Source organism: Peromyscus maniculatus, chromosome X (assembly GCF_049852395.1).
Source record: "Peromyscus maniculatus bairdii isolate BWxNUB_F1_BW_parent chromosome X, HU_Pman_BW_mat_3.1, whole genome shotgun sequence".
NCBI classification, from domain to species: domain Eukaryota; kingdom Metazoa; phylum Chordata; class Mammalia; order Rodentia; family Cricetidae; genus Peromyscus; species Peromyscus maniculatus.
The window spans coordinates 140441082-140468591 of record NC_134875.1 but is presented as its reverse complement, the minus strand read 5'-3'; the positions used below and the strand labels follow the sequence as shown (position 1 = coordinate 140468591).

The 27510-nt window shown below is 46.8% G+C and overlaps 2 protein-coding genes, 1 long non-coding RNA gene and 1 other non-coding gene across 7 annotated transcripts in view; 2 read left to right on the top strand and 2 right to left on the bottom strand.

Moving 5' to 3' along the window:
• Positions 1 to 2359: 2359 nt before the first annotated feature.
• Positions 2360 to 11939, bottom strand: LOC121825638 (uncharacterized). The gene is made up of 3 exons (XR_006067939.2): positions 11650 to 11939; positions 5418 to 5557; positions 2360 to 2498 (listed from the first exon to the last, which is right to left on the bottom strand). It is a non-coding gene; the product is annotated as an uncharacterized LOC121825638 (long non-coding RNA).
• On the top strand, positions 10864 to 19082 carry Maged2 (MAGE family member D2). The gene is made up of 13 exons (XM_006995636.4): positions 10864 to 10928; positions 12431 to 12496; positions 12868 to 13359; positions 13968 to 14276; positions 14396 to 14459; positions 14693 to 14772; positions 15246 to 15340; positions 15981 to 16060; positions 16144 to 16186; positions 16514 to 16576; positions 17815 to 17929; positions 18334 to 18799; positions 18946 to 19082. Exons 2-12 carry the CDS (start codon positions 12452 to 12454, stop codon positions 18790 to 18792), a joined length of 1845 nt encoding a protein of 614 aa, XP_006995698.1. The 5' UTR covers positions 10864 to 10928; positions 12431 to 12451; the 3' UTR covers positions 18793 to 18799; positions 18946 to 19082.
• On the top strand, positions 17516 to 17642 carry LOC121825948 (small nucleolar RNA SNORA11). Its single transcript, XR_006068309.1, has one exon. It is a non-coding gene; the product is annotated as a small nucleolar RNA SNORA11 (small nucleolar RNA).
• A 1286-nt stretch (positions 19083 to 20368) lies between the features above and the next one.
• Pfkfb1 (6-phosphofructo-2-kinase/fructose-2,6-biphosphatase 1) overlaps positions 20369 to 27510 on the bottom strand; it is a 201550-nt gene continuing 194408 nt past the window's right edge. Inside the window, exon 18 of one of the 4 annotated variants that reach the window (XM_042268768.2) lies at positions 20369 to 20523. The gene's annotated coding sequence lies outside the window, so the exon portion shown is untranslated. The remainder of the gene's footprint in view (positions 20524 to 27510) is intronic. The other 3 variants (XM_076562062.1, XM_076562060.1, XM_076562063.1) reach the window with 3 other exon arrangements.

The window sequence follows — 27510 nt, the reverse complement described above, 5'->3', positions numbered from 1 at the left end:
CGGAGGACTTTTGATAAATTGGCACAAAGATGGCAAAGGATTTGCCCTAGGCATTAAGCACTACACAACAAAGTCTCATTCTAGCCTTTGGGGGTTCCGAATCTTACTAGTTGCCACCTGCCCTAAGGACACTCAAAGCTTCCCATTGCTGTCTCTTCAGTGGAGGTGCAGACACTAGGGATGTCAGAAGGCTTGCCGACGCTTATGAAGTGCTGGGCTGAGTCTTCAGTACTGTGTAAATGGGATGGGGTGCAGCTTGTCTGTAATCTCAGCACTCAGGAGGTAGAGGCTGGAGGATCAGAAGCTCAAGGTCATCCTCAGCCACATAGGGAGTTTAAGGACAGTCTAGAATATGTGAGCCCATGTCTTTAAAAAATGAAGAGTGAAAAAAAAGAATTTCCTCATAGGGGACAGTCCTAGCTTGAGAAAAGCTTTGTTTATATACCGACAGAGAAAACTCCATCAGGTGCCCACTCTCTCTCGTAAAGACAAACAGATAACCAGGGGTTCCCAGGCAAAGAAAGCCTGTACCATGAAAGCAAGAAGCCAAAACAAATGGAACAAATGAACCCAGAGCAGGTTGGGAATTTGAGTAACAAAAGAGAACTTCAGGAGAAAAATTATACATGTCAATCACTCAAACAAACATGCATGCGTGAAACAAGAATTAGATGCTACCAAACAAGAACAATCGGAGAACAGAAAGACACCTCAGAAATGGAAAAGAAGTTGCTGGAAATAAAAGGGTCAACAGAAAGATTGGAAAATAACATAGAGGAAATCTCTTGGAATGTAAGGTGAAACAACAAAACAAACAGGAAATATGAAAAAATGTCAAAGATACAGATCAACACAGCAGACCCATTTAGAGAAACGAGTTACAGACTCAAAGAAAAATAATGAAATATTTTGTGTGTTTTTTGGTTTTGTTTTGGTATATTTGTCATATTGATTTTTCCTTTTTTAGAATTAGTTTTAAAAAGAAATGTTTCCCCTAGGTTTTATAAGGGAGGGAGGGAGGGAGGGAGAGAAACAGAGAGAGAGAGAGAGAGAGAGAGAGAGAGAGAGAGAGAGAGAGAGAGAGAGAGAGAACATGAAATTGGGTGGGTAGCAGAGTGGGGAGGATCTGGGAGGAGCTTGGGGAAGGGAAAGAATGTGATCAAAATATATTATATGGAAAAAAGTTTTTTAAATTATTATTTTTATATCCTGACCGCTGTTTCCCCTCCCTTCTCTCCTCCCAGTCCCTCCCCCTCCTTTCTGCCCCCACCCCATCCACTCCTCCTCTGTTTCTGTTCAGGAAAGGGCCGGCCTCCCATGGATATTAACCAAACATGGCATATCAAGTTGCAGTAAGACTAGGCATCTTCCCTCATATTATGGCTGGACAAGGCAACCCAGTAGGAGGAAAAGGGATGGAAAAAATTTTAAACAAAAGTTTTTAAAAAATGAATCAGGAACTGGGCATGATGGTGCATACCTGTCATCCCAGCACTGGCAAGGCTGGGGCAGGAGGATTGCTGCAACTCAGAGACCAGTCTGGTCTACATAGTGAGTGTCAACCTAGCCAGAGCTACATAGTGAGAAACTGTATCCATAAACCAAAATAAAAATGTATTAGAAGTTAATTTCCTACAGCTAAAGAAAGATCTCTAGAGTAGGTGCCAGAAGAGTGAACCCAGAAGCCTGTGACTCCATCTCAGTCACTGCAACAGATTGCACACCAGTTCTCTTCCACGTTATCATCCTTCCTTCTGTCCTCCATCAGCATGTTTCCAGGTCCCTTTAAAACCCAATCCACCTTCTTTCTTCTCTCTGTTAAAATGGTGGAAACCACCAAGGCTCACTTACAGAGCCTTATGTGAGACGAGCTAGTGTGGCAAGCCCTCAATACTATTCTCATCACACAGCCCATTACTTCTCTCTCTTCTTCTTCCACTACTCTAGCAACCCTAGAGTTCTTCATGTTCTTCCCAAATGCCAAGGATGGGAAAAGACGCCATGGGTAGGTTTTTGCACCATCCTTTCTGCTTGGAAAATCTATTACCAGATGTCCACTTAGCTCTCTCACCTCATGCAAGCATTTGTTCACATCCTGCCATTTCATTGAGTTACTTCTTGAGCAACCTATTTAAAACTGAAATAACCTCCTTTCTTCGCTGCTATTCTCTCTCTTTTACCCTGTTGGTTTTTTTTTTTTTTTGGTTTTTTTTTTTTTTTTTTTTTTTAAGTTCCTCTCTGTCCCCTTGCACCTTGTCTCTATGTGACAGAGCTTCACTATGTAACTCAGACTGGTCTCAAACTCCAGATCTCCCTTCCCTAGGCTTCTGAACGCTGGGATTAAGGAGTGCACCACTTTATTAAGTTGTTACAGATCTCATTTCTTGAGCCGATTGTTTCTTCTCCTCCCCTTACTAGAATCAGCTCCATGAGGAACAGGCATTGCTATCCGTCTTCTCCACTGTTATGTCTTCAGCTCCCAGAACAGCATCCAGAACCTAGCAGACACTCAATAAGTATTTGTTCAATGAGTTGACATAATAAAGGCATATCATTTATGGAAGAATAAAACCTGTTACAAAGTCTACATATATGCAAGAAAGCAGTGGTTCAAATATAAAACAAAATAAAATATGGTTATAATCAACTAATGGAGTATAAGACAGGCCTTAATGCTAGAAAAAAATCTCCTTTAAGAGGCCCAAGGCTTATGACATTGGACTTGCAAAGGAGGAAGTGTATTCTTGGCTCACTACTTAACTGGATTTTGGAAAAAATATTTACATAGTCAAGACAATGTAAATACTGTTTATTGGTTTTTATGTTTAAGAGCTACCCTGGAAAGACAAAGAGAGGAAGATCTCGTTAATACTGCAGAACAGAACATAAATGTCAATAATATGTATAACGTCAAAGGAAAGATCACAGAGATAATGTAGGACATTGACAGGCAACGTGCAGCTAATATCTTTGTTTTTCAAAGCAGGCAGCTAGGAATAATGCTGGCTTTGTAAAGTGGTAGTTGTAGGTTCTCCTCCAAGATCCACGACTTCACTAGCCCTGGTAGTTGGCGAGGTTTCCAGTACCAGGCATGCTTTCCCCAGAGAGAGGTTGGTTACTGCCAACCGTATCCAGCTCCCATTGCACCCTCATGGCTGTAGTGCCATGCCAGCTGTTGTTGTGTCCATGGCCATCATGGCTGTGCAGTAAGTAGTACTGGTGGCCCCCCTCCCTTTGAAACTGCCATTGCACCTTCTGGTACTTATACTTGCAGATAAGCATAGGTCTCACCCCTCCTCAAGGAAGCCTTGCAACAGAGAGAAAGACCATTACAGAAAATCACAACCAATCCAACTGCAGAGATGTGCAGTCCCAACTGACACACCTACAAGACATCTCCTCCACTTAAGGCTCAAGGCTCATTGCAGACGAGGGAACAGAAAGACTGTAGGAACCAGAGAAACAGGAAGTTCCCTGTGAGACTTTGTCTCCTAGAAATGTCAGAGAAGTTAGACCCATAAAGTCTCTCAACAACAGGGCTGCCTAAACATGATCTGAACAAGGAAGATCCCAATAGACATACTTCCATAGAAGGTGGAAAGGTCAAAGAAGTCCAGGCAATTAAGGAATGCTGAGAGTGGGAGAAAGAGTCCTGACCAAGGAAGAGCACACTGATTATTCCATACCAATGGTCATCTCTGAAAACACAGAAATACGACTCAGCAGCTTATATTTATATATTTAGGGATATATATGTAACACACATATACATTTATAGAAAATTGTAACCCCAATTTTTAAAAAGAGGCAATGCATTTGACAGGAAAGTGAGGGAGGGGTACATGGGAGGGATTGGAGGGAGGAAAGCGGGGAAGGATGTAGTAATAATCTCAAAAAAATAAAAAAAATTAAAATAAAAAGCAAGCAGTTGAAATCCTTGTAAAAGAATTGGCAAAATATTAAATAGAGGCCTACATTTTTTTCAGGCTACAAATTAAGCAATAACAAAAAAGCATTGATGCTAGCCTTTGCAGGGGAGCAGAGAGAAAAGCAGGACACTCTGGCCATGAAGAGCATCTTCACTGCCATCTTAGGGAGTTATTTAATGGGATATTGTCTCAATTTTATGAACTAAGAAGTAGCATTATCAAGAGCTTTAGAGACCCAATGGTGGATGGGAAAAGTGGCTTTGAGAACAAAGTTACTTTGTTTCTAGGAAAACAGATCCAACTGGAGATGATCATTTTATTAGTCAAATTAAGCTTGTCTCAGAAAGACATACATGTTTTCTCTTCTTTGTGGTTCTTGGACTGTATATAGATACATACAATCATGTCGATGAAAGCAGAAGTCAAAGTGCCTGGGAGAGCGAAGAGGGCTAAGGGGAAGAGGGATGAGAAAAGGGGGAAGCCGGGTGGTGGCCGCACACGCCTTTAATTCCAGCACTCGGGAGGCAGAGGCAGGCGGATCTCTGTGAGTTCGAGGCCAGCCTGGTCTACAGAGTGAGTTCCAGGAAAGGCGCAAAGCTACACAGAGAAACCCTGTCTTGAAAAACCAGAAAAGAAAAAGAAAAGGGGGAGGGTGAAATATGGGCAGCAATGCAATATCTACTTGCATGAAAACTGAAAAAACATTTCAAAAGGTGGCTTCAGAAGTGTAGAATGGAGATGTGGAGGGTTGAGGCACAGAACCATTTTTTTTATTTCTTTTTTTTTTCTTTTTTTTCTCTGTGTAGCTTTGCACCTTTCCTGGAACTCACTCTGTAGCCCAGGCTGGCCTCAAACTCACAGAGATCCGCCTGCCTCTGCCTCCCGAGTGCTGGGATTAAAGGTGTGTGCCACCACTGCTGGGCACATTTTTATAATATTCTTTTGTTTGAGTTGTTATCTCGTACACTTCAGAATTTAATAAAAAATATTTAAAACATTATGCTGACCTCACAAACAAAATAAAATGCTTTCTCCCATGAATCAGGGTCGGTCTCACACTGTAGGTCTTGGCTGGCCTGGAACTCACTATGTAAACCAGGCTGGCCTGGAACGTGTGGCAATCATCCTGCTTCTGCCTCCCAAGCATGGTCATTACTGGTTTCCACCAGCAAACCTGGCTCGAAATGTCTATGTCTTGACACTTTCTAAATGGGAATATCCGGTTAGACTTGCCTCCACAGATGAAAATCATACTGCAATCTCCTTCACATACTTAGGAAGGGTGCTGGTGTTTTATTTTGTTTTCTATTGCTATAGCAAAGTGCCTGAGGCTGCATGTTCAAAGTCCAAGATTAGTTGGTCCCATCTCCTGCAGCCTTGCCTGAATTTCAACAAGACTAATAGCATCATGGTGGAAGCACAAACAAGGAGAGGTCCAATGGTGAGGTGTGAGTCTTTTACTAACAATTCACAACTATAGAAACTTACCTGAGTCCCAAGAGAATGACATCAATCTCTCTCAACAGTGATTGGCCCAGGGACCTTGTCACTCTTCCCTGGCCCCATCTCTGAAAGATTCCACCAATTCAAATCAGTCCACCGAGTCTTCAGCTTTCAGCACATGAACCCTTAGGAGAGAAACAACATCCAAACCAAACCATAGTACTTGGAAAGCTTATGGGTCTTAACACCTCACAGGCAATGTAGTATTGTGGTTAAAACGCTGGTATTGGACATCCATTGAGCTAGGCTCAAATCCCTTTTTGCTGTATACCCATTAGACGAAAGCTTGCCTCTGGTAAGTTATCTTTCTTATCCCCTAGTGTCTTCCATCCCATGAGGCTGGTACTCCCACTATAGAAATGTAAGCCTTTCTGCTTTCGCAAAGTTTACTGGGGAGTAGAGGAAACAGCTCCCTGTAGCCAGAAGAGGACTTGAAAATGAGTTGTTCAAATCTAAGCCTTTTATGAGCAAGAGCCACCTTTGTGATGGTGCTTGGTAGACAGTTGGTCCCCATTTTCTTCTCAGTGGCCCAATCCTTTCTCACAGGTTTGTTTTTAGGAGGCTTCTTTGTACAAAGAACGTGGTACAAGTGGTATTAGTCCAGAAGTATGTATCAGGATTTTATATATATATGGGGAACCTGCCTTTTCTTTAACAAAAGGTAGTCTCTCTCTCTCCCCGCCCCTCTCTCTCTGTCTCCCCTTTTGAACAGATAGCCCTCAGAGTCTGGAGTAACACAGAGTGAGTTAAATTGCCTTACAACAGGGTTCTACCAGTAGATCAAATGAGAAAACAGCCGGTGTGGTGCCACCTTTAATCCCAGCACTCCAGTAGATACAGGCAGAGGTGTCTGTGAGTTCAAGACCAGCCTGGTCTACTGAGTGAGTTCCAGGAAAGCCAGAGCTACATAGTGAAACCTTATCAGGAGGTGGGGAAGAGAGAGAAGGAGAAAGAGAGACGTTGAAGTGGAAAGGAGGAGGCTGCCAATAAGGGTAGAAGATGCCCACCAAGAATGAGGCACAGGTGTTTGAAACCAGGAACTTATGCAGGGACACTTGGCTTAGTCTGGGAGGAAGGGACTGGACCTCCCTGGACTGAGTCTACCAAGTTGATCACAGTCCTCGGGGGAGGACTTGTCCTGGAGGAGGTGGGAATGGAGGGTGGGCTGGGGGTAAGGGGAGGGCGTGGGAGGGGGGAGAATAGGGGAACCCATGGCTGATATGTAGAACTGAATGGTATTGTAAAATAAAAAATATATATCACAAAAAAAAAAAGAATGAGGCACAGGGCTTTTCCCGGTACTGAGAAAGGCTGTGGGGTTTGAAGAATGAGAAAGTCCGATCGACAATTCATAATCTGCTGTGCTGGGCAGCTCAGGTGTCAAAAGGAATGACAAGTAGCCCTGGAAGGAATTTTTGCCACTCTTTTCCAGCTTTGTCTCTGACTTTTTCAAAATCCTCAACATTGGTTCTCTGTAGTCCAGGGGAAGAGAAGTTTGCTAGGCAGGATTGGGGGTAGGCTCTCTTGCACTCTGTCTTTCAGTTTCAGGGGTCTGGAATCTCAGTGTTCCTACGTAAGACAGTTTCATCCAGCTCTTCTATGCTAAGCAATATTTAGCCAGGCCTCTCTATTTCCTTAATTGCAATGTCTAACAGAAACTCAGCTTTTCATGTTTCCCCCAAGTTGGTATGTGGGACCTATGTAATCTCTTTTCTTTTAAAACACTTTTATTACACATTGTATGTGTGTGTGTGTGTGTGTGTGTGTGTGTGTGTGTGTGTGTGTGCGCGCGCCATGGTGTATATGTAGAAGTCAGAAGACAACTCTCTGGAGTCCATTCTCTCCACCACGTGGGACCCTGGGACCAAACTCAGGTCATCATGTTCTAGGGCAAGCACATGCACCTGCTGACCATAATCTCAGGTATTTTTCTGATGGTTTATGGTTATCGGAAACAGGCCTTGGGCATAATGACTGAGGCTCTTCAGATTTTGTAGATTAATGCTGATGATCAAAAGATTCTACAGTACATAAGAAGAAAATGGAAGGAAATTTCTCTAGTCAAAGGGCAAAGACTCTGAGCTAATTGTTTTTTTCTTTTCACATAAGGTTGCCGCCCCTTCTCTGGTCTCCAGGTCCTAAGATAAGGATATTTATGACATTGTGTTAGGAAGGCAGTAAAAGTGCGGAAGGGCATTATCTTTCTGATGAACTTGGACTGAGATTTAGCTTACTTCACTGAATTTGATAATATTCAAGGTTCTAATTTTGTTCCTCCAGAGACCACGAGTGAAACAATGTGGGACTCTAAATGTTGGAAACTGTGAGAGAGGGTAGACAGAGAACAAGGGAAGCAGTTGCATGAGAAGCGGTTTCCAGGCAAGAGGAAGTGCCAGCTGATAGTGAAATGCTCTGTTTAACCGGAATATAGGCAACTACATCTACTTTTCAAAAGAAAAACAACAACAACAACAACAACAACAACAACAACAACAAACCAGCAGAAAAAAGGCTGGCAAATAGGGCTAGATGGTAAACTCAGGTGTTTCTTGAAAATCTACTCACTGTCACGAATACGACGGATGACATTCAGAACCACAAGGGAACTGTTGCATGGCAGAGACTCCGAAATAACAATGGCTAAACAAGACATACACTTATTCATCTCATTAAAAGAAAGCCTGAGGTGGGCAGCCCATTCCACCAAGTTGTCAGGAATAAGGTTCTTTTCATTTACTGTGATGGTGTCCTAAAGGATAACTGTAGTCTTCTCCGCCTTATCCAGGGCAGAGCTTATGTATCCTAAAAATGAGATGTTCTATGACTAGAGAAAACGAAGAGAGTGGATATCAGGTTAAGTAATTAGCAATGGACTCTGCAAATGTCTGCACTGAAGATATTCCTTCCAAGCTCACCAGAGATTTACCTGCAAACATGCCCAAACTTTTTTCTGTGCTTTGCTTTTTTAGACTTCAGCAATATTTAACATCATAAATGCATTTATTCCTTCCCCTCCTTTTCTCTCTTCTTCTCCCTGCCTGCTGTCCTCCCCTATGTATCCCAGGTTAGTTAATCCTGCTGTCTTTGGCCCCTAAATGCTGGAATTGTCACTGTATGCCCAGCCATTAAAAAAAATCAGCACTATGTGTATTTTTTTAAACCAGTGACAAGAGATCAACGCCAGGGCTCATACATGCTCGACATGTGCTCTCACACTTAAACTGGTTCCCCAGCCCAACCTCTCTATCTTGTAGAACCGGTTCTCAACCTTCCTAATGCTGCGACCCTTTAATACAGTCCTCATGTTGGGACTCTCCCAACCACAAACTTATTTTCACTGCTACTTCATAACTAATTTTGCTACTGTTATGAATCGTAATGTAAATGTCTGATATGCAGGATACTGATATGCAATCCCTGTGAAAGGATCGTTCAACCCTCTCGACCCACAGGTTGAGAACTACGTCTTAAAAATTCTTTTCAAATCCTGTCTTGTCTTTGGTCACTCCTTGCACCTTCTTGTCTTTTATTTCATCCATACTATCCATACATGTTTCTGGTCTCTAGGGCTCATTTCTAGGTCCAGTATCTTCCAACCTGATGAATTCCTTCCTCCTGGGTGTACTTTCCTGTGAATTAAAGACTCATTTATATAATGACAGTTTCTAGATTGACAGCCTTTACTTTGGCCTTTTTCTTAAGTTTCCAACGTGCTTATTCAATTGCCAATGCAGCATTTCCACTTGGATGTACCACAGGTGCCTCAAAATCAACATTCATTTCCTCTTAAATCCATTCTTCCGTGTCTCAGTGAAAGAGTCACCATCCACACACTCTATCAAATAAAGATTCAAGATTCGAGTATGTTCCTCCTTCCAATCCATCCCTACAAAATCCAATTACTCAAGTCCTGATGTGCACCCCCCCCAGCCATCTCCTTACTATCTCTCCTGCTAACAACTCTAGGACAAACCACAAGCACTGCTCACTTGGACGGCCACCAAGGTCATAGCTATGCTCTCTATTTCCAAGAAGACACTTAATCTCCACACAACACCCAAGACCTTCTCACTAAAACACACACCTACAACATCCATGCTGTCTTCAGCTGTAGGCTCTTTAACAGACCTTCAGTACACTCAGGTTTGGGTACTTTATTATCTTGATATCGAAGATTTGTCATAACTTGGAAGGGAGAGGAATTTGGGGTGCCCAAATTGGAAGAAAAGTGAGAGACTAGTCTAATGTGATCAGCAGAGACAGCTAGGAGGTAAGAAAGTGGTAGTGTGACATTACAAACTTTGGGGAAGTAACCGTTCGCAGAAGGTGAAACAGGAGTGCGTAAACCTGCCTTGATGATGTGTGAAATGTATGTGAGTCAAATGTCTGTGGAGCATAGAGCATAGGGATTCGTCATACTTCCTTTGTTGAGTAAAGGGAAAGGTGACCTCATGAAGCAGACTAGCGACCATTTGTGAATAAGAAAGATCTTGACTTTTATAACTGTCATGTATTACATTATAGTTTCTAATAAACTTTTCTGGGTCTGCATTCATATGCTCTATTGCTAATAATGGTTTTGTCTACTTCTCTTTGTTTTTATATTTTATCTTGTTCTCTTGAAGAGACCTGATTCTTTATGTGAATTTATTAGGTAACAGAAGTGCCCTCTCAAATTAGTGAGAAACCTTAATGAGGGCGAGTATGTAAATGCCATAATAAAACTCATTACTTTGTACAATTAACTTATGCTGAAAATGGAAGTCTTTTTTCAAACGATATGAGTCAGCAAAAACATTATAAAGTAACGAAAGAGTCCAATATAGACACCAGGATGTTCCTTGTAGCATTGTTTGTAATAGTGCGGGAAAGGGGGAAACAATCCAAAAGTACATGCAAGCTGAACCAAGCAAATAAATTATAGGACATTGATACATGAAAACATTATGCACTACTAAGAAAAATACACACTAAGGAAGAGAAGTTTGAATATATAACTGAAAAAAGCAGTTATAAGAACAGTACGTATAGTATGTAGCCTGTGTGGAGAGAAAGCACAAATAATCAGACTATGAATAGAAAAAAATGTCCTAATCATGACTATTTCTGGGGAATGAGATTAAAGGTAGCCTTTCATTATCTGTTACATATTTCTGCATTTTTCTGATTTTCATACAACACACTACCTTTGTAGTATGAGAAAATAACGATATAAAATAAATAAATTCAATGAATGAATCGTTTTCGTGGGGCAGTTTGGCTTGGAAGGGCTTCAGACCGAGCCTGGTACAGTGGCATAAACATGGGCTTTGGCGTCAGACAGCATTGAGCAGGGCCCCATTGCCCCACCCCCGAGGAAGGGGGGCGGGGGTAGGGGGCTGCGGAAAGGGGCTGGGCTGGGCTGGGCTGGGCTGTCTGCAGCACTAGTCCAGGAGGCTGAGACTTCAAGAGGGACTGAGAGCAGGCACACGCATCCCAGACTCGCTAGAGGACAAGGTGAGAGGACAAGACTGGGCTTTCCTGGTGACCAGACACTGGTTCTAACCCCCTGAAATCTACAGCTGGGCAGGTGGACAATTCTTATTTCACTACTGTAGCTGGAGAAGAGGTGCTGCATTTAATGTGGTGTGGGAAAGAGAACGACCAAGAAAGTAGTAGGCTGTATATGGACTGGACAGCAGAGACTGGTGGAAGTGGAGGCGAGAAAAGGGGGGAACTGTGCATGTTGGGAGGAGAACGAGGAATACGGGGGAATGTGAAGGGGAAGACGAGATCCAGAGAGGAGAATAGGGGTTTGCAGAGAAGGGTTAAGGAACATTGGGGTGTGTGTGTGTGCATAGGTAATACAGAAGAGGATGTAAGGAATGGGAAGAGATTTTGTAGAGTAAATAGGAAATGCGATGGGAAATAGGGAGTCCGGAGTCAGGCAGAGGGAATAAGGAGGTGGGGGGGAGGATAAGGAGTGATGGGGGGGGGGGAAGGGCAGACGGGCTGGGACGGAGGCCCCCTAGGGAGGCGGAAAGGGGCGGGACCACTTCCGGCCTTTAGTGGGGAGGGCAGTATCTGAGTTTCGGAGGGGCTTGGAGAGAGTGGACACACTCGGGAATTGTAGGAGGACGAGGTGAGCCATGGGCCCCAGCTTTGGATGAGAGCCTGCTAGGGGTCAGCCCCACCCTCTGGGATCTGGAGAAAACCTGCCTCAAGAGCCAAATCTTACCGAATCCATCCAGTTAGGAAGGGAGGGGACTGGACCCCGTTTAGCTGGGCCCAAGATGGAATCACTAGTTCAGTCCTGAGTTGAGGAGGGGGTGTTACAGGGAAGGAGCCAAACCCAATTTGGGTTTTACCGTTTGGAGGGGGGCGTGTTAGGATAAAGGGCGGGACCTGGAGGCTCTGTGAAATTGATAGGGTGGATGTGAGTAGGGGAGGGGCTAGGACCACCAGACACTGCGACAGTTTGGAAGGAAGGCTAGTTGAGGAGGGGGCGGGGCCGAACAGCATTGCGGACCTAGAAAGGGGCGTGTGTAGGGGCTGGGTGCTGGACTGAGACCGTGGCCACTGCGCATGCGCTTTATGTATAGCGAGAAAGGGGCGTGTTGAGAAGGGCTAGCACGGAGACAGGGCCAGCTGCTGAATGCGCATGTGCACGGTGAACTTCAAAGAACGGGTTTGTACTGGGAAAGCAGGCGGGGTTGAAAGGGCGCTGCAGCAGACGCGCATGCGCATTCCAGGCCTGCGGCTGGGGGGGGGGGTGCGCTGGGAAAAGGGGGCGGGGTCCTCAGAGCTGCCGCGCTGGCACATCTTCCTGGAGGAGGGGAGGGTGCGGCTGCAGAGAACTGAGACCTTGAGACAGAATTTCTGTATCTGAGAACCTACTGGTTGGGGCTCGGGGAGGGGCTGGGCATTGGGGCCCTAGAGAAGGTGAGGATCAGCTTCTAGGCAGAACGAGGGATACGACGTTCAGCAGGCTCTCCACTTGACCCAGGCCTTCTCTTCAGACTCAGCTTTGAACTTGAGACATGTCTGAATCAAGCGAGAGTGGTGCAGGTCCAACTAGCTTTCAGGTAAGACCGATTTTTGGCCCCTCTTTCTTTATGCTTTGCCTTTGCAGCCCATTCTGCTATTCGAAATCCTTGGAGCTTCTCCTGCCATCCCTGTCATTGCCCACCCACTTCTTTGCCAGGGTGCATCCCCTCTCCCCAGTGGATGGGAGGCCAGGAGGCCAGGAGGAAGGGAGAGAGGGTGGGCGGGCCCTTGTTCTGTCATTACTTTTTGCTAAAGGGAATGGGAGGCGTTTTTAGGATGAGATGGTCAGAGCACACTGCAGGTAGGAGTCTTTACAGGTTAGAGAAGTGTTGCCTCGGAATTTGGGGGGATCATTTGCATAGTTGAGGGTGGGGAGAAGGTCAGTGAAGTTCCCTGTTTCCCCTTGCAGGGCAAAGCTTCAGAAAAGGACAGCGGTTCCACGATGCAGGACCTGTTGACCGTGACCCAGAACTTGGAGGTCTCAGAGAAACCAAAGGCTGAAAAGGCACCAGAGGTCTCAGAGGCTGCAGAGGTCCCCAAAGCCTCTGGAAAGCCGAAGGCTCCAGAGGTCTCAAAGGCTCCAGAGGCTCCTGAGGCAGCTGACACCAAGGCCTCACCTACCACACAGCCGACTGACACCCAGGTTCTAGCAGCTGAAACCAAGAGCCCAGCAGCTGACACCAAAACGCAGAAGGCTGACCTGCAGGCTGTGACAGTGCCTGCAACCCAGACCAAAAAGGTCAGCTCTGTTACTGATCCGAAGGTCAATACAAAGGCCCCTGAGACTGAGGCTGCTGCCTCTCAGGCTGGAGCAGATGAACCAGAGCCTGAGGGTGCAGCTGCCCAGGTCCAGGAGAATCAGGATACTCGGCCCAAGGTCAAAGCCAAGAATACCCAAAAGGTAAGGCCTCTGCCTTAACTGCCCTTGCTTCTCCACAGTCATCGTGTCATTTGGTTCATTTGTTCTGCAAGCATTAAAAGGATTCCTGTCCTCATGAAAGACACAGGGAACACTAAGAGGAATGTATTATAGTGCTTGTATCCACAGAGCTCAGAGGCTGGTGGGGAGCTGAGACAGGAATACACATAGCTGCAATCTGACTGTGATCAGTTTATATTTACACAGTAGCTGTCCACTTTAGGCCTCGAGTTGGCCATATGCACATGTGTAGTCTCATATCTGAACGTACCTCCTATGGTTTCCTTCTCTAGAGAAAGAAACTCATGTCCAGAGACAGGACTAGTCCAGGGTGGTATAAGCAGAGTCAGTGGTGGACACAGGGAGAAGAAAAGCTTCGAGCTTCATTTTTGAGTTGTTCCTGATCCACTCAAGGAGGAAATTCCCAACTGGTACTCATTGATAAGCCCATGACTCAGGACGGCTAGTGTCCAGTGAGGCAGACTATTACTACAAGGGCAGGCTTAGGGGATACATCCCAGAAGAGACTGAGTTAGGAGAAAGAACTACCTGTTTCACCTGCTGGTGTTGACCCTCCTCTGTTGATGCAGGTGAAACATCTGGATGGGGAAGAGGATGGCAACAGTGATCAGAGTCAGGCTTCGGAAACCACAGGTGGTCGGAGGGTCTCAAAGGCCCTAATGGCCTCCATGGCCCGCAGAGCTTCAAGGGGACCCATAGCCTTTTGGGCTCGCAGGGCATCAAGGACTCGGTTGGCTGCTTGGGCTCGGAGAGCTTTGCTTTCTCTGAGGTCACCTAGAGCTCGGAGAGGCAAGGCCCGAAGAAGAGCTGCCAAGCTGCAGTCATCCCAAGAACCTGAGGCACCCCCACCTAGAGATGTGGCCCTTTTACAAGGAAGGGTATGAACTCCATCCTCTGCAGCCCACCTTTCCCACTGCCTTGTCCGACTTCTTCTCTGTTGTGCTTTGAAGTTTTCTGCAGACTTTTTTAGTCTTTTCACCATTTCCTTCTCCCCTAGGCAAATGACTTGGTGAAGTACCTGTTGGCTAAAGATCAGACAAAGATTCCCATCAGGCGCTCAGGTACAGTCCTACAAACACTTTCCCTCTCTTGAGCTTTGCCTTCTCTCCAGTGTTCCGGGGACATCTGTCCCTGTCTCTTCTCCCAGAGTTCTCCCAGTACTGGCATCTTTATTGATAAGCCCCTAACCTGACTATACCACCCATGGCATGGACAAGAATGGGTCTGTAGGTCGGGCGTGAGGGTCACCTGGTATCTCTACAGCACAGATGTTTACAACACTCTCCTTTTGCAGATATGCTGAAGGACATCATAAAAGAATATACTGATGTATACCCTGAAATCATAGAACGAGCCGGCTATTCCTTGGAGAAGGTGACGGGGCAGCCCTGGGGGATGGGTGCACTGGGGAAACCTTAAACAGAAGAAAGGTATATGATCACCCTCCTGGGGGGAAGCACAGAGACCTAATACATTCTCATTACTGTGCTGATGAGCACACAGTGGCCTAGGGAGGGGCAGCCACTGATCACTCAGCAAGTCAGCGGTGGAAACACAGCCAGTACTAAAGCTATGTAGCTCAGTCCTAGCTTGTGTCTGTTGCTGGATACACCGTCTCATGTATTGCAGATGCACACCTCTCTGTCTCCCTAAATTTCCACTGATCACAAAGATGCTATAGATGACCACCCTATGTTTGTTACATGTATAATATGCACTTAACGATGTGCTTTATATACAATATTATATTAGTTTCTCTCACACAAAAAATCTTTAGCTGCTATAAGGAGCCACGGGATGCCTTGGAAGCTGCGTTTTATAAATTTATAAGCTATTCTCATCCACAGGTATTTGGAATCCAACTGAAGGAAATCGACAAGAGTGACCACTTGTATATTCTTCTCAGTACCCTAGAGCCCACTGATGCAGGCATACTGGGAACGTAAGCTGGGAAAGTGCTAGGGTGGGAAGGGGCTTCTGCTTCCTCTGAGCAGCTCAGGAAAGATGGTCTAAATGCCCATGTCCCAGCTCCCACACATGACTGGATCCCTGTGAGCATCAGTGGTACTAGATTATGACAGAAGGGCTTCAGAGCCTGGACTGGGGCATTCCTGCCTTCACGTTTGCTTTCTCACAGGCTCCCAGGAAATCAGCCTCTTGTTACTTGTCTCTTCTACTGGGTGCCTGGCCTGGCTGTGGAAGGGTGGCTCTCAGAGGGACTTCTGGTGTGGATCACGATGCTTGAGGGCAGGGGTGTCACTGGGGTTCCATCTAGAACTTCTCGGGGCCAGGGGCTTTAGGAGAGGAAGAAAGACTCCCAATAACTGAGCGCCTGTGTGGCTGACAGGGATTCGTCCATGTCCTGCTAACCCTGGGTAGGGATAGTATGTGGCTTCCCATTTTACTGGAGACCTTGACTCAAGAGTGAAAGCACCTTGCCTTGGGTCATAGATAGCTGGGACCACAGAGTAGGCTGAATTCTCTGTATCTGAGGAATCTAGGAGAGGCTGGCCTAATGAACTGTGTTGGATAGATGATGACTTATGATCATAAACTTTCTCTTTGTCTTGTTATCCTCTTAGGACCAAGGACTCACCTAAGCTGGGCCTCCTCATGGTGCTTCTTAGCATCATTTTCATGAATGGAAATCGGTCCAGTGAGGGTGAGTGGCTGGGCATGCAGTTGAATAGGTGGCTGTTGTCTGAATTCCAGATGCTCATTTTCTCTCCTTGCCTCCTCTTACAGCTGTCATCTGGGAGGTGCTGCGCAAGTTGGGGCTGCGTCCTGGGTATGATTGGGCTCTCTCAGCGCTTGCTGTCCGTGTTGTCTTTTGGCAAGAGAGGACGGTCCCAGGATTGCATCAACCTGGTGGTCTGGTGGAGCGTGGGGTGGGGGTGGGGAATACTAAGCTGGGTAGTGGGTCGAGGGGTCTGACCTGTGTGGATGGGGAAATGTCTCTCATCTCTGCTCACCTTCTCACTGTCTCTTGAGCTTCCATAGAGCTTTCTCTGTACTGTACATCTGTTTTCTCTTGTGAAAATGCCTCTACCAGCATCTGGGGGGTGTGACAGATTTGATTATATTTATTTGTTTATTCAGCTTTCTATGTTCTCAGGATACATCACTCACTCTTTGGGGATGTGAAGAAGCTCATTACTGATGAGTTTGTGAAGCAGAAGTAAGTGCCTATGTCTGTTATTGGTGTGTTCCATGCATTTTGTTTCTTTTGATAATGGATACGTTCTGTGCAAGTCTCTGCATGTGTGGTCTGAATGTGTGCATGTGCGTATGCTATTGGCAGGTTATTTCTGAGAGCAGTCACAGATTTCTGTTTCATATGTGGCTTCAGAATAGCTCTGTGAGGGAGATGGAAACAGTCTTAATGAATTAATGCCATTTGCTCAGAATAAAAGTTGTGTTTAGAACATGGCTTTTTTACTCTGCTAAGTAGTGCTTTGTAAAAATTAATTTTCATTAAAATGGCATCAAGTGGTACCCTTAGGCAACCCAGAACAGTGCTGGATACTCTAGACTTGTGCATTTGATTTCATTTACATAATTGTGTACCATTCACGGGTAAGGGATATGATCCCTAAGAGGGAATGGTTGAGCCTGGCCCACAGGTGATTAAAAAAAGGCTCATTTGGGTTTGGAGTCCTAACCTGTTAACTTTGTAACTAGGAGTCTACCTTGTATCATTAGGTGTCAGAGAAGAATATGCATGCTTTCACATAGAGAAACAGGTGTGTTTAGGAGCATGAGCACACACACACACACACACACACACACACACACACACACACACACAAAGACAGAGGGGGGAGTCTATAAAGAAAGGAATAGCCAATCAAGAACAGCTCGCTCTCTCTCTCTCTCTCTCTCTCTCTCTCTCTCTCTCTCTCTCTCTCTCTCTCTCTCTCTTTCTCTCTCTCTCTCTCTCCTTCCTCATGTACACCAGACTGGCCTCAAATTTACGCAGCTAAGGATGACTGTTAATTCCTGCTTCACCCTCCCGAGAGCTGGAATTAAAGGCATGTGCCACCATGCCTGGCTAGTTTTTTTTTTTTTTAATGTGGATCTTTCCAGAGCTTGGCCAGTCCTTCCAAATCCTTGCAGTGTGGTGTCCTCAGAGCAGGGACCCTGAAGAATGGCTTCTCTGTTTACAACACACCCAACAAGAATCTGGGGCCATTGTAACAAGGAGTACAACACTTTGTTCTCCTGTGAGCAAGTGCCCTACATGTTTCTCTCCAGTTCTTCCATGTGGTTTCTGGGCATAACCAATACCATAAGGTTCAATATTGGGGAAGGACTGAAGTATTTAGTTGAGAATGTGTGCATCTACAGCCTATGTAGTCCATTCATGAGTGGTTCACATTTGACCCTAGAAATAGACTTTGAATCTCTCTTTCATAGGTACTTGGACTACGCCAGAGTACCCAATAGCAATCCTCCTGAGTATGAGTTCTTCTGGGGCCTGCGCTCTTACTATGAAACCAGCAAGATGAAGGTTCTCAAGTTTGCTTGTAAGGTAATTGGAGAGCCATTTGTACTTGGAATATGAAGTTTATGGGGTGCCCTGGGATGGGGCATTCTATGTTCAGAGTGTCCAGATATTCATATGTGGACATTTTAAAGCTTCTGAGATATCAAACACTGTGACAAGCACTGTATCTAGATCATTTAATCCTTACAGCTTGTATGGCTTTGTTGTATTGCACATAGGAAAACAGCCTCAGAGTAGTTGGCGGGTAATGTAGCCAAATCATAGAGCCAGTTAAGTGTCGATGAAGGGATGGACTGGTCAGTGCAGGATTACTTAGAGTACTAACTGCATTGTTATATGACATACAGTGTATAGTATGCTGCCTTGCAAACAGTGGATTTTAAATTCTCTGATTGTGAACTTTCTGAAGGTTATTATTTCCATTTCAGGTGCAAAAGAAGGATCCCAAGGAATGGGCAGCTCAGTACCGAGAGGCGATGGAAGCAGATTTGAAGGCTGCAGCTGAGGCTGCTGCTGAAGCCAAGGCGAGGGCTGAGATTAGAGCTCAGATGGGCATTGGCCTCGGCTCTGAGAATGCCGCTGGGCCCTGCAACTGGGACGAAGCTGATATTGGGCCCTGGGCAAAGGCCCGGATCCAGGCAGGAGCTGAAACTAAAGCCAAGGCCCAAGAAAGTGGTGGTGCCAGTGCCAGTGCCAGTGCCGGTGCCAGTACCGGTGCCAGTGTTGGTACTGGTGCCAGTGCTGGTGCCAGTGCTGGTGCCAGTGGTGGCTTCAGTACCAGCTCCAACCTGACTGCCACTCTCACATTTGGGCTCTTCGCTGGCCTTAGTGGAGCTGGGGCCAGTACCAGCGGCAGCTCTGGTGCCTGTGGTTTCTCCTACAAGTGAGATGCAGGTATCTGTCTTGGGGGCCCATGGGGGTGGGATGGGGAGCTGAGGCCTGGGTTGGAGATAAGCATGAAGCACGTGGAAACTCTTCTGTGACTTTACTGTGTCCTGTTTGCTAGATCCTGACTGATTTTCCTTTACTTGTGTTTACAGATATTGCTAATAATCGCAGCATCTTCCTCTCAAGCCAGGGTGCGCTCCCAGAAATCTACTCAACGCAGCACTCTAGGCAGCCACTATCTTATCAATTGAAGTCGACACTCTATATTAAATCTATTTGCCATTTCTGAGTTTATTGCCTTTTTGGGGGTAGGTTGTCACATCCTAAAAACAATTGGCAAAGTTTCCATCTCAGTGGTTGGATTCCTGAGAATGAGAATGAGCACATCTCTCTGGAATAGGTCAGGCATTTCTCTCCTCTAGAGTAGGGAGGCTTTCTGTGGGGTAGAAACATGGGGATTGTAGTCTCAGAAGACACTGTTTCAAAAAGAGGCCTGACTCTCCTTTTGAGAAATGGGAGTGGTTAGACCCAAACGAAAGAACGTTTTCTCGGGGAAGAAGAGTGTAATATATTACAGTGGAGAGGGAAAAATTGACCACAGATCCATGCATTCCAGTCCCTGAGGAGATGAAAGGCCTGGACTGCTGCAAAGCCTGGGAGAATGCACTGTGCAGACAGGACTTAGGAGACATCAAGCAGTGGAAGATCCTGATAGTGCATAGAGCTCATGATTAGGGCAGGGAAGGGCTGGAGCCATAACAGTATGAATGGCAATCTGGGTACAGCAACCAAGAAAATGAGTATTGGTTTACTCCCAGGATTGGGTTTTTGACATTTGGGTTTAGAATAAAAACACAGGACCAAGGGGAGTGAGCATGAATCTAGATCTTAGCTACTGTGTTCTGGTGCCTGACTTAAAACAGTGCTTACAAAGACTGACAGAAGAGACTAGACAATGGAACAGATGTGGAGAAAGATTCATAGATGAGGTAGATTAAGGACTGGTGTGTGGGGTCTGTGGCTAGGAGTCTTAAGCCCAAGAATGGGGCACCAAGCTAAATTAATATCCTTGGTGGATGCTGTATGTCTGATGGTGTTCCAGGTGTCTGGGGGAAGGGTAGAGAGAAAAGTTAAGTTTTAGTCACACAGTAGGGTAGTTGTATGTAAGGAGATGATGGCTTGGAAGCCAGAATGTTAGTTGATCTATCCATATGGGTGTCAAAGCACCTGTATAGACAGAAGCAAGAATGGGGATGGAGGGGCCCACTATGAGCCAGGGAACCCAGAGTCCTCTCCTGGGATTAAAGGCGTTCCTGCCGTTGCTCACTAAGGGACATAGCACAAAGGCTACCAGACATTGCCTTGAGTGTATGTGGGAAGTTTTGCTCTTTTCTTTGTGGGAAGACTTACCATCTCTAATTCCTGTGATAATAGGTTCCCCGTCACTGAGAAAGTCTTGTGGGTAATGAGGCCCTTGTAATGGCCACCTCTTCCACTCGATATGCAATTAAAGCAACATTTATTGCTTAGGAAAAATGATTGGGGGGAAAAACAACCACAAAGCAGCCAGACAGGCTGTTACCTCTTACCTATGGCCAACAATTCAGATCTACATGCACTCCCACGGAGGTCTTCACTAGAAGCAGGTCTTTCTATTGGGGTGCAAGCCATGGTCTCCTCAGGAGGCTGGATGGTACCTATGCTATCCAGTCAGAGTCAGCTTTGGCATCCTAGGAAGGAGTCAGTGGATACTGTGTCAAAGGTTACCTCATTGCCAGGTGACGCATATGTAAAAAATGGGGACTAGGAGATAATGGAGGGTCCTGAAGAACTTGAGGACTGTAGGTCTAATAAAACTGGAGTTTCAAGTGCTTGGCAGAGGTAAGAGCGAATCGGTCATAAAGACCTCCACCCTTGCTGTGTGTCCTCCACAGGCCACTGGGTTTATAGAGTTCCCCACTTCTCAGGAAACCAAGTGTCAGGCCTTGAAGGCAGGTGGGGCAGGGAGAAAAAAATCATCCCTGGCAAGTGGGGTTACAGCATGGCAGAGGGCGTGGCCGAGAAGATCACAGAAGACCTTGTTTCTGCCACCTCTTCAGCCTAGGTGCCATTATTGTAACAAATGGACACTGCAGTTTCTAGGCCTTCCTTTAGGATGTCATTAGCTAAATCCAAATAATTCTGCATTATAGCATGTATCTTCTCCTTGGCTAGGAGTAGGAAGAGCCCTTTGAACAATCTCACCTTCCAAAAAGCCTATAGATATTTTTTTGTCTAAATTGTTCCCTTCCCTTGACATTTGTTTTCCCTAAGTGGACTATAATAATGCGACATAGTTATGATTCATGTATAAAGAAAAGCATGGCCTGCAGTCCCAGCTACTTAGGAGGCTGGGGTAGGAGGATTGTAAGTTCAAGGGCTGTCTGGTTTACAGAGTGAGTTCACGGCCAGCCTGGGCAAATTACTGAGAACCTGTGTCAAGAAGTAAAAAGAGAGAAGAGAACGTAGTTCAGTGGTGGAGTGCTTGCCTACCATCTACAAGGCCCTTGCTTCAATCCCCAGCATCACTTAAAAAAATCCAACACAAGGTTAATAATGACTAGATAACGTGTTTTAAGCTAAAAGTTAAATGTGAAAGGCAACACATATAGAAATTACACATAGCAACTATTGTTGCCCTGGGGCAATTTGTACACTAGTTCATTGAACAAGCACTGAGTTGTGTGAAGAAAGCTGTTGGTAAGTTAATAGGGCATAAATATTCCCACACAGCCTGTTCTGGGAGAGCTGTTCGCTTACTACTCAAAATATCTACAGGCAAAGCAATTAGAACTGGGCCTGGTACATGATGTGTGCCTTTGTAGTATTTTATTCCAATATCGCTATCACAATCAGTTCTACCTATTTTCTGGCCCTCTAGCATGACTCAATTAACATTGATTAGGGCTTCTGACCAGGTTGCTGCCATCTCTTGGTTTTGTGATAGTTTTTGAGACCGAGTCTCAAGTAGCCCAGGCTGGTCTCAAACACCCCTATGTAGCTTAGACTGCCCTTAACTTCCTGACACTTTTGCCTCTGACACCCTTCAAAGTGCTGGGATGACAGGGTGCTTTCCAGATGGAGATGAAGCAGATGCATGACCCCCAGAGGGACTGTTCCTTCGTGCTTCCTAGCAGGGTCACATCTGAGCAGGGCTGTAACAGCTCAACCTCCAGCTAGGTCCTCCTTATCATGTATCATGTTCCCAGCTTCTTTTCTCCCAGAAGCTGGTTATCAGGAGTTCTGAATTAGGCCCTAGGGGTGAGCTACGCAATGCAATGCACGGGTACGTGTTACAGGGAGCATGAGCCTAGTGTAATTCACAAGCGCGTTTGGGGCCTACTCCAGTCCAATCTCATATGCACCACTACTCTGTGGCAGTGGTCACTGCCTGCCGAATTTATGTTTGATGGATTAGAGAAGAAAATCAGTATGTGCTGTCTATAGTACACGGTCACTTGGGGGCTCCCGCATTAGGCATTTGAAGCATAGTAGGATCCAGTGATTTAAACTGGTTAGGTAATTTTCAAGTTAAATTCAAACAGAAGAACCATTATATGATGAAGAAAGCATGAACTGTGGGATCCCAGAGAAGGAGGGGATCTGCTCTCCTGTGTCCAGGGTATTATTAAGCAAAGGTGGCATGTGCTAGGTACATCTATACAAGTACACAGAGACAGATTTGTGTGATACACGGCTGGTGCTGCTTAACTGCGAACTATACAGATGAAGATGATAGGCCTTTGAAATTCGAGGCAGTGGAGATGGCTCTGGGGAAGTGTGAGATCTGCAGTTAGGAGCCTTAGCAGCCTCATAAAGAGCCTAATGGGGATGAGAACCCATCTCTAATCACAATGCTTCAAGAAGTAGACACAGAAGATCCTCTGGGCAAGCTGGCTATCGAGTTGAATTGGTAAACGTTGGGTTCAGCAAGAGACCCTGGATCAGTAAATAAAGTGGAGAGCAACTGACAAATACACCTGCCATCAACCTCTAGCCCCCACACATGTGAACAGACATGTATGCACATTCCACACACACAAAAGAAACCAGGAGGAGTGTGAAGACTTAGATCTGGTGTATACACACACGCACCCATTTGTATGTTACAGGAGGCACTCATATGAACACGACCAGCCATCAAATGGAAGTCTGAGTTGCACAGGCAGGGCAGGGTCAGCTCCAGTGAGGAGACCTGGCCGGGAGAGGAAGGAAGTGCCATGGTGTAGGCTGATGCATGAAGTGGTTTCTTTCTCTGCTTTAGAGAGTGCGGGAGCTGAGAATCAAGTCGGAGGACACCGCCAGTGTGGAAGATAAAGAAGGATAGCATAGAAGGGACTTCAGAGGGCAGTCCCAGTCTGGGACATCCCCCGCCTATCCAGTGGAAGTGCCGAGGTCAAGCAAGAAGGCTTGCTTTTCAGCCCTGCATCTGTTGCCAGGTACTGGTCACGTGACCCGGGGCTGCTTTCTGCTCCTCCCTGGCTCAGCCTCCTCATCCACAAACTATGATAGTTATGCCCAGTTCACATTGCCATTGTCAGTCAAGTGGGGTCGCACATGTGAATGCTGATGGTACTGTGGCTGTGCATAGGTGTCTGAAAAAAAAAAAATAAGGGCGATGAATGCCTTTCCTGAAAGTCATTTCCAACCTGTGCAACATGGACAGAGTTTTTTCAAGCAATGTGTAAGCTAACAAGCCCAGGCAAAGGAACAGATGCTGAGAAATGAATGCCTTTATGAAACTAGTGTCTAAAATTTACAAGTTACTAAACTGGGTGAGGGGATAGGGAGACTCACGACATAAGAGAATCAGAAACAGACCAGAAAAGGAAGAGATGTCCAGAGGCCAGTGACCCCTGAGATAAGGAACAAATAGGGAGGACTTCCTGGAGAACTGTATCTTGGAGCAGAAGCTTGGCCTTAGAAGGAAATGGAGTGAGTAAGAGGCAGTAGGGTGGGGACCACAGACTTCTAAAATAGGGTAGGGGAGAACATCAACACTGAGTCATAAAGAAGAGGGATTCAGGCTGAGACCCTCAGGTCACCTATCTATGTTTTTTTTTTTTTCTTTTGGTTTTCCGAGACAGGGTTTCTCTGTGTAGCTTTGCGTCTTTCCTGGAACTCACTTGGTAGCCCAGGCTGGCCTCGAACTCACAGAGATCCGCCTGGCTCTGCCTCCCGAGTGCTGGGACTAAAGGCGTGCGCCACCACTGCCCGGCCTTCACCTATCTATGTACTTTATAGTTACCAGCTGACAGAAGGACCAAAAGGGACAGCAAGGTGAACATGAGCAAAGGACAGAGTGGTGACGATGATGAGGGGAGGCATCAAGTATGGGAAGGGTGGTAACTGTGATGGAGCTCAAGAAGCAGTCAGATTTGGCCAGCTCTGGAGCACCATGCAACTGGTCTTGCAGAAGCAATAGGTATGTGGGAGCTGGCAATGGGTATCTCAACACTGGAGCTGGCATTGTAAAGACCAATGACCTCGAACTGCTTTTACCACATCATGGGGGCACCTGACTTAATAATTTCCATGTTTAATCATGTCCTAGTAACTTGATTTTCAGGCAAGCTGGGAGATCACTAAACCAATTTAAACACTTCCCTGTGAGTTGAGAAGACAGAAACAGGGAAATTACATAGCTCTAGTGGCTACCCTGGCAGAGATTGTCAGCACTAGAGACTACGGCTGATGGGAACCTGCCCAGCCAGAAAGGCAGCATGATGCATGTGGTGCAAGCTGGGTTCCAGCCAGGATTGACTTTGCCATAAGATGGGGCCAAATGAGCAAGGCTTCCCTTTGTTGATCTGTCAGATGAAAAAGAGAAAAACTATGACACAAGACCACAAGGAGAGGTTTGATTTCCCAGAGCTGAGAATGGATTCTAGGGCCTGGTTCATGTCAGTGGTCATTCTCTCACAGAGCTACACCCTAAGACCCATAAAAAAAAAAGGGACCATTCTCCCTCCACGGGACATAGAGCATCATAATGAATACTGGTGGTGATGCAATCATTTCCCTTCATTTGACACTCATGGGGGTCCAGGTGTGCTCCCAAATGCCTTTTCCCATAAGCTCACAGTTGACCCCCAAAACAACCTCCTCTGACCTAGGAGCTACTCCCCCCCCCCCCCCGCCCCGTGCTGTTTCTATGGAGACCAGAGCTCACAGAAAGGGAACAAGGGCCCAGGCACACAGGGCACTATCAGGGACCTGAGCCCACAGGGCAGCTGAATCTAGCAGCCCTGCATGCTTAAGCCCCAAGCTAAAAATGGCAGCTCCCTCCCCCTTCTCCTTAAAGGTTAAAACAGAGGATAGAAGGAGTCCTGTGGGGATAAAACAAAACAAAGAGCCCTGGAAGGAAGGAAGCCCAGGGAATGTATGTGAGCAGGCGCCTTAGAGCATGGGGGCTTGGTTTGCCCCTAAGCTTCCTGACAGCTGTAGCAGGAAGGAGGGGGGAGCAGAATTCCCAGGTCTCCATTTTCTGGAGAAAAGGAGGCCCCGAGACATTTCTAAATGGACACTTGTCTTGGACTAAAATTCCAGAGGAGTTGATCTTGCAGCCGGTTCAGCAAATGTCCAGAAGCAAAAGTCGTGAGTGATTTCAGGAGACTCTGAAGGGCTCATTCACTGGCATGATTCTGGGTGACAGGGGGAAGAGGGAGAAGAAGAGCCAGGCGGTTGTGTCCCAGAGGAGATCCCTGCTAGGCTGGCCTGTCCCACAGCAGGAAGGACAGGAGAGGAGCCCAGCCCTGCCACTGTGTCTGTCTCTGTCCTCACCACCCACTACACTGCCCCTCTGCAGGAGGACACTGAGGCTCCTGGGGGAGCTGGGGACATGCGAGTCCCCAGAGACAGGCCATGGGTTGGGTGGGAAGTGAGGCAGGGTGGGGTCATGAGTGAAGGACAGACCCTCTCCTCCAGTGCGGGGAGCTGAGGGAGGACGGGGTCTGGCACAGGGTGTGATGAGTGGGGCAGAGCGGGAGCTGCCACAGGGCTCCTGACAGAGTGGCCATGGGGCAGCTGGAAGGGCATGCTAGGCTGGTGGGGCAGCTGGAAGGGCATGCTAGGCTGGTGGAGCAGCTGGGAGTGCAGGGAATGCACTTCTCACTCTCCCCACACATGGCCCCCTCACTGTCTCCATCCATGGCTTTTCTCTCCACTGAGCCTCCCTCCCACCCAAACACCCATACAGGTGAGAGGGACGCGCCCCCATCCACCAGGATACAGAGGGGAGAGACCTGTGTCCGCATCACCTTCTCCCCAACACTGCAAGACCAGTCTGCCTTCTCCAGATCAGGCATCATGGCCGACTTCACGGTCCACTATGACGTGGCCATGGAGGACATCATTGGAGACGTGCAGGTACCCGGACCCCAGAGATGCAGGTCTTGGGCACACCATCACTCGGGCCAGGGTCACACTCTAGGCTATAGGAGCTGTCCCTCTGAGTGTTCCTAGGGACATGTGAGAGCTAGCCATCAGGGACAAGGTAAGTGGCTTCACTCCTTGGGAATCATGTCTGCACCTCACAGACACAAACTGGAGGACTTGAAGCAGGGCCTGAATGGACCCACCTAGTCGTGCCAGTCCCTAGCCTGCTCTGAAGCAGCCCTTTTGCAAAGCAAGGCATTGCTGAGTGTTAGGTTTTCATGCTTCTGTAGCTCTCAGAGTATCCTGTTGTCCTTGGCTTTCTTGCTGGGGTTGGCTTCTGAACACTTGTTCCCCATCATGAGGCCCTTTCCTGCACAGGAATGTGTCAACTCTGAGCCTGAACACCCCTGGAGAGACGGGGGGAGCTCCTGTGCTCCAGCTGAGTAGGGCAGCCCTGACCCAAGACCCCTTGGGCTTGCTGGTGAGGTTGGCCAAAGACTGGGAAGTCAGTCCCCAAAAGGCTTTTCCTGCCTCCCTGCTCCTGCCCAGCACACAAGCCACCCTGCTGAAAGGCCTCAGGCCACCTTTCTCCACCCCCACCTGAGCCAGGCCCAAAGAGCACAGGAGCAAAGATTTGCTCAGGCTCACTGCTGAACTGGTGTGTCTTCCTCCCTCTCCTCCACTGCTGAGCATCTGCCTCTCCACCCCGATTCCTTGGTAAACTCCTTCCTATCTGCATGCCCTCCACATACCAGCTATCTACATCTCCTCCACTTCTCGCCATCTACATCCCCTCCATGTCTCACCTCTCTACATCCCCTCCACACCTCACCCATCTACATCCCCTCCAAATCTCATCATCTACATCCCCTCCACATCTCACTCATCTACATCCCTCCACATCTCATCATCTACATCCCCTCCACATCTCACCATCTACATCCCCTCCACATCTCACCATCTACATCCCCTCCACATCTCATCATCTACATCCTCTCCACATCTCACCATCTATATCCCCTCCACATCTCACCTGTCTACATCCCCTCCACATCTCACCATCTACATCCCCTCCACATCTCACCATCCACATCCCCTCCACTTCTCACCCATCTACATCTCCTCCACAATCCACCCACACTTGCTCTCCTCTATCCCACCCCATACAGTGTTGTTGACAAGACTGCTCCTTCATCCCTATCTTGACACATCCTCCAGCAGAACTAGTCCAGCCTAGGGCCCAACTCCTTGGTGCTAGAAACTCAGGAGGGATTGGACTAACCTCCCAATCTCTCCCTTGG

Bases quoted from the DNA above. Each gene is read 5' to 3' on its own strand.
- Maged2 (XM_006995636.4), top strand. From the start codon at position 12,452: ATGTCTGAATCAAGCGAGAGTGGTGCAGGTCCAACTAGCTTTCAG. The intron at 16,061-16,143 runs GTGAGTGGCTGG...CTCCTCTTACAG, and splicing joins TGGAAATCGGTCCAGTGAGG to CTGTCATCTGGGAGGTGCTG. The intron at 16,187-16,513 runs GTATGATTGGGC...CTATGTTCTCAG, and splicing joins AAGTTGGGGCTGCGTCCTGG to GATACATCACTCACTCTTTG.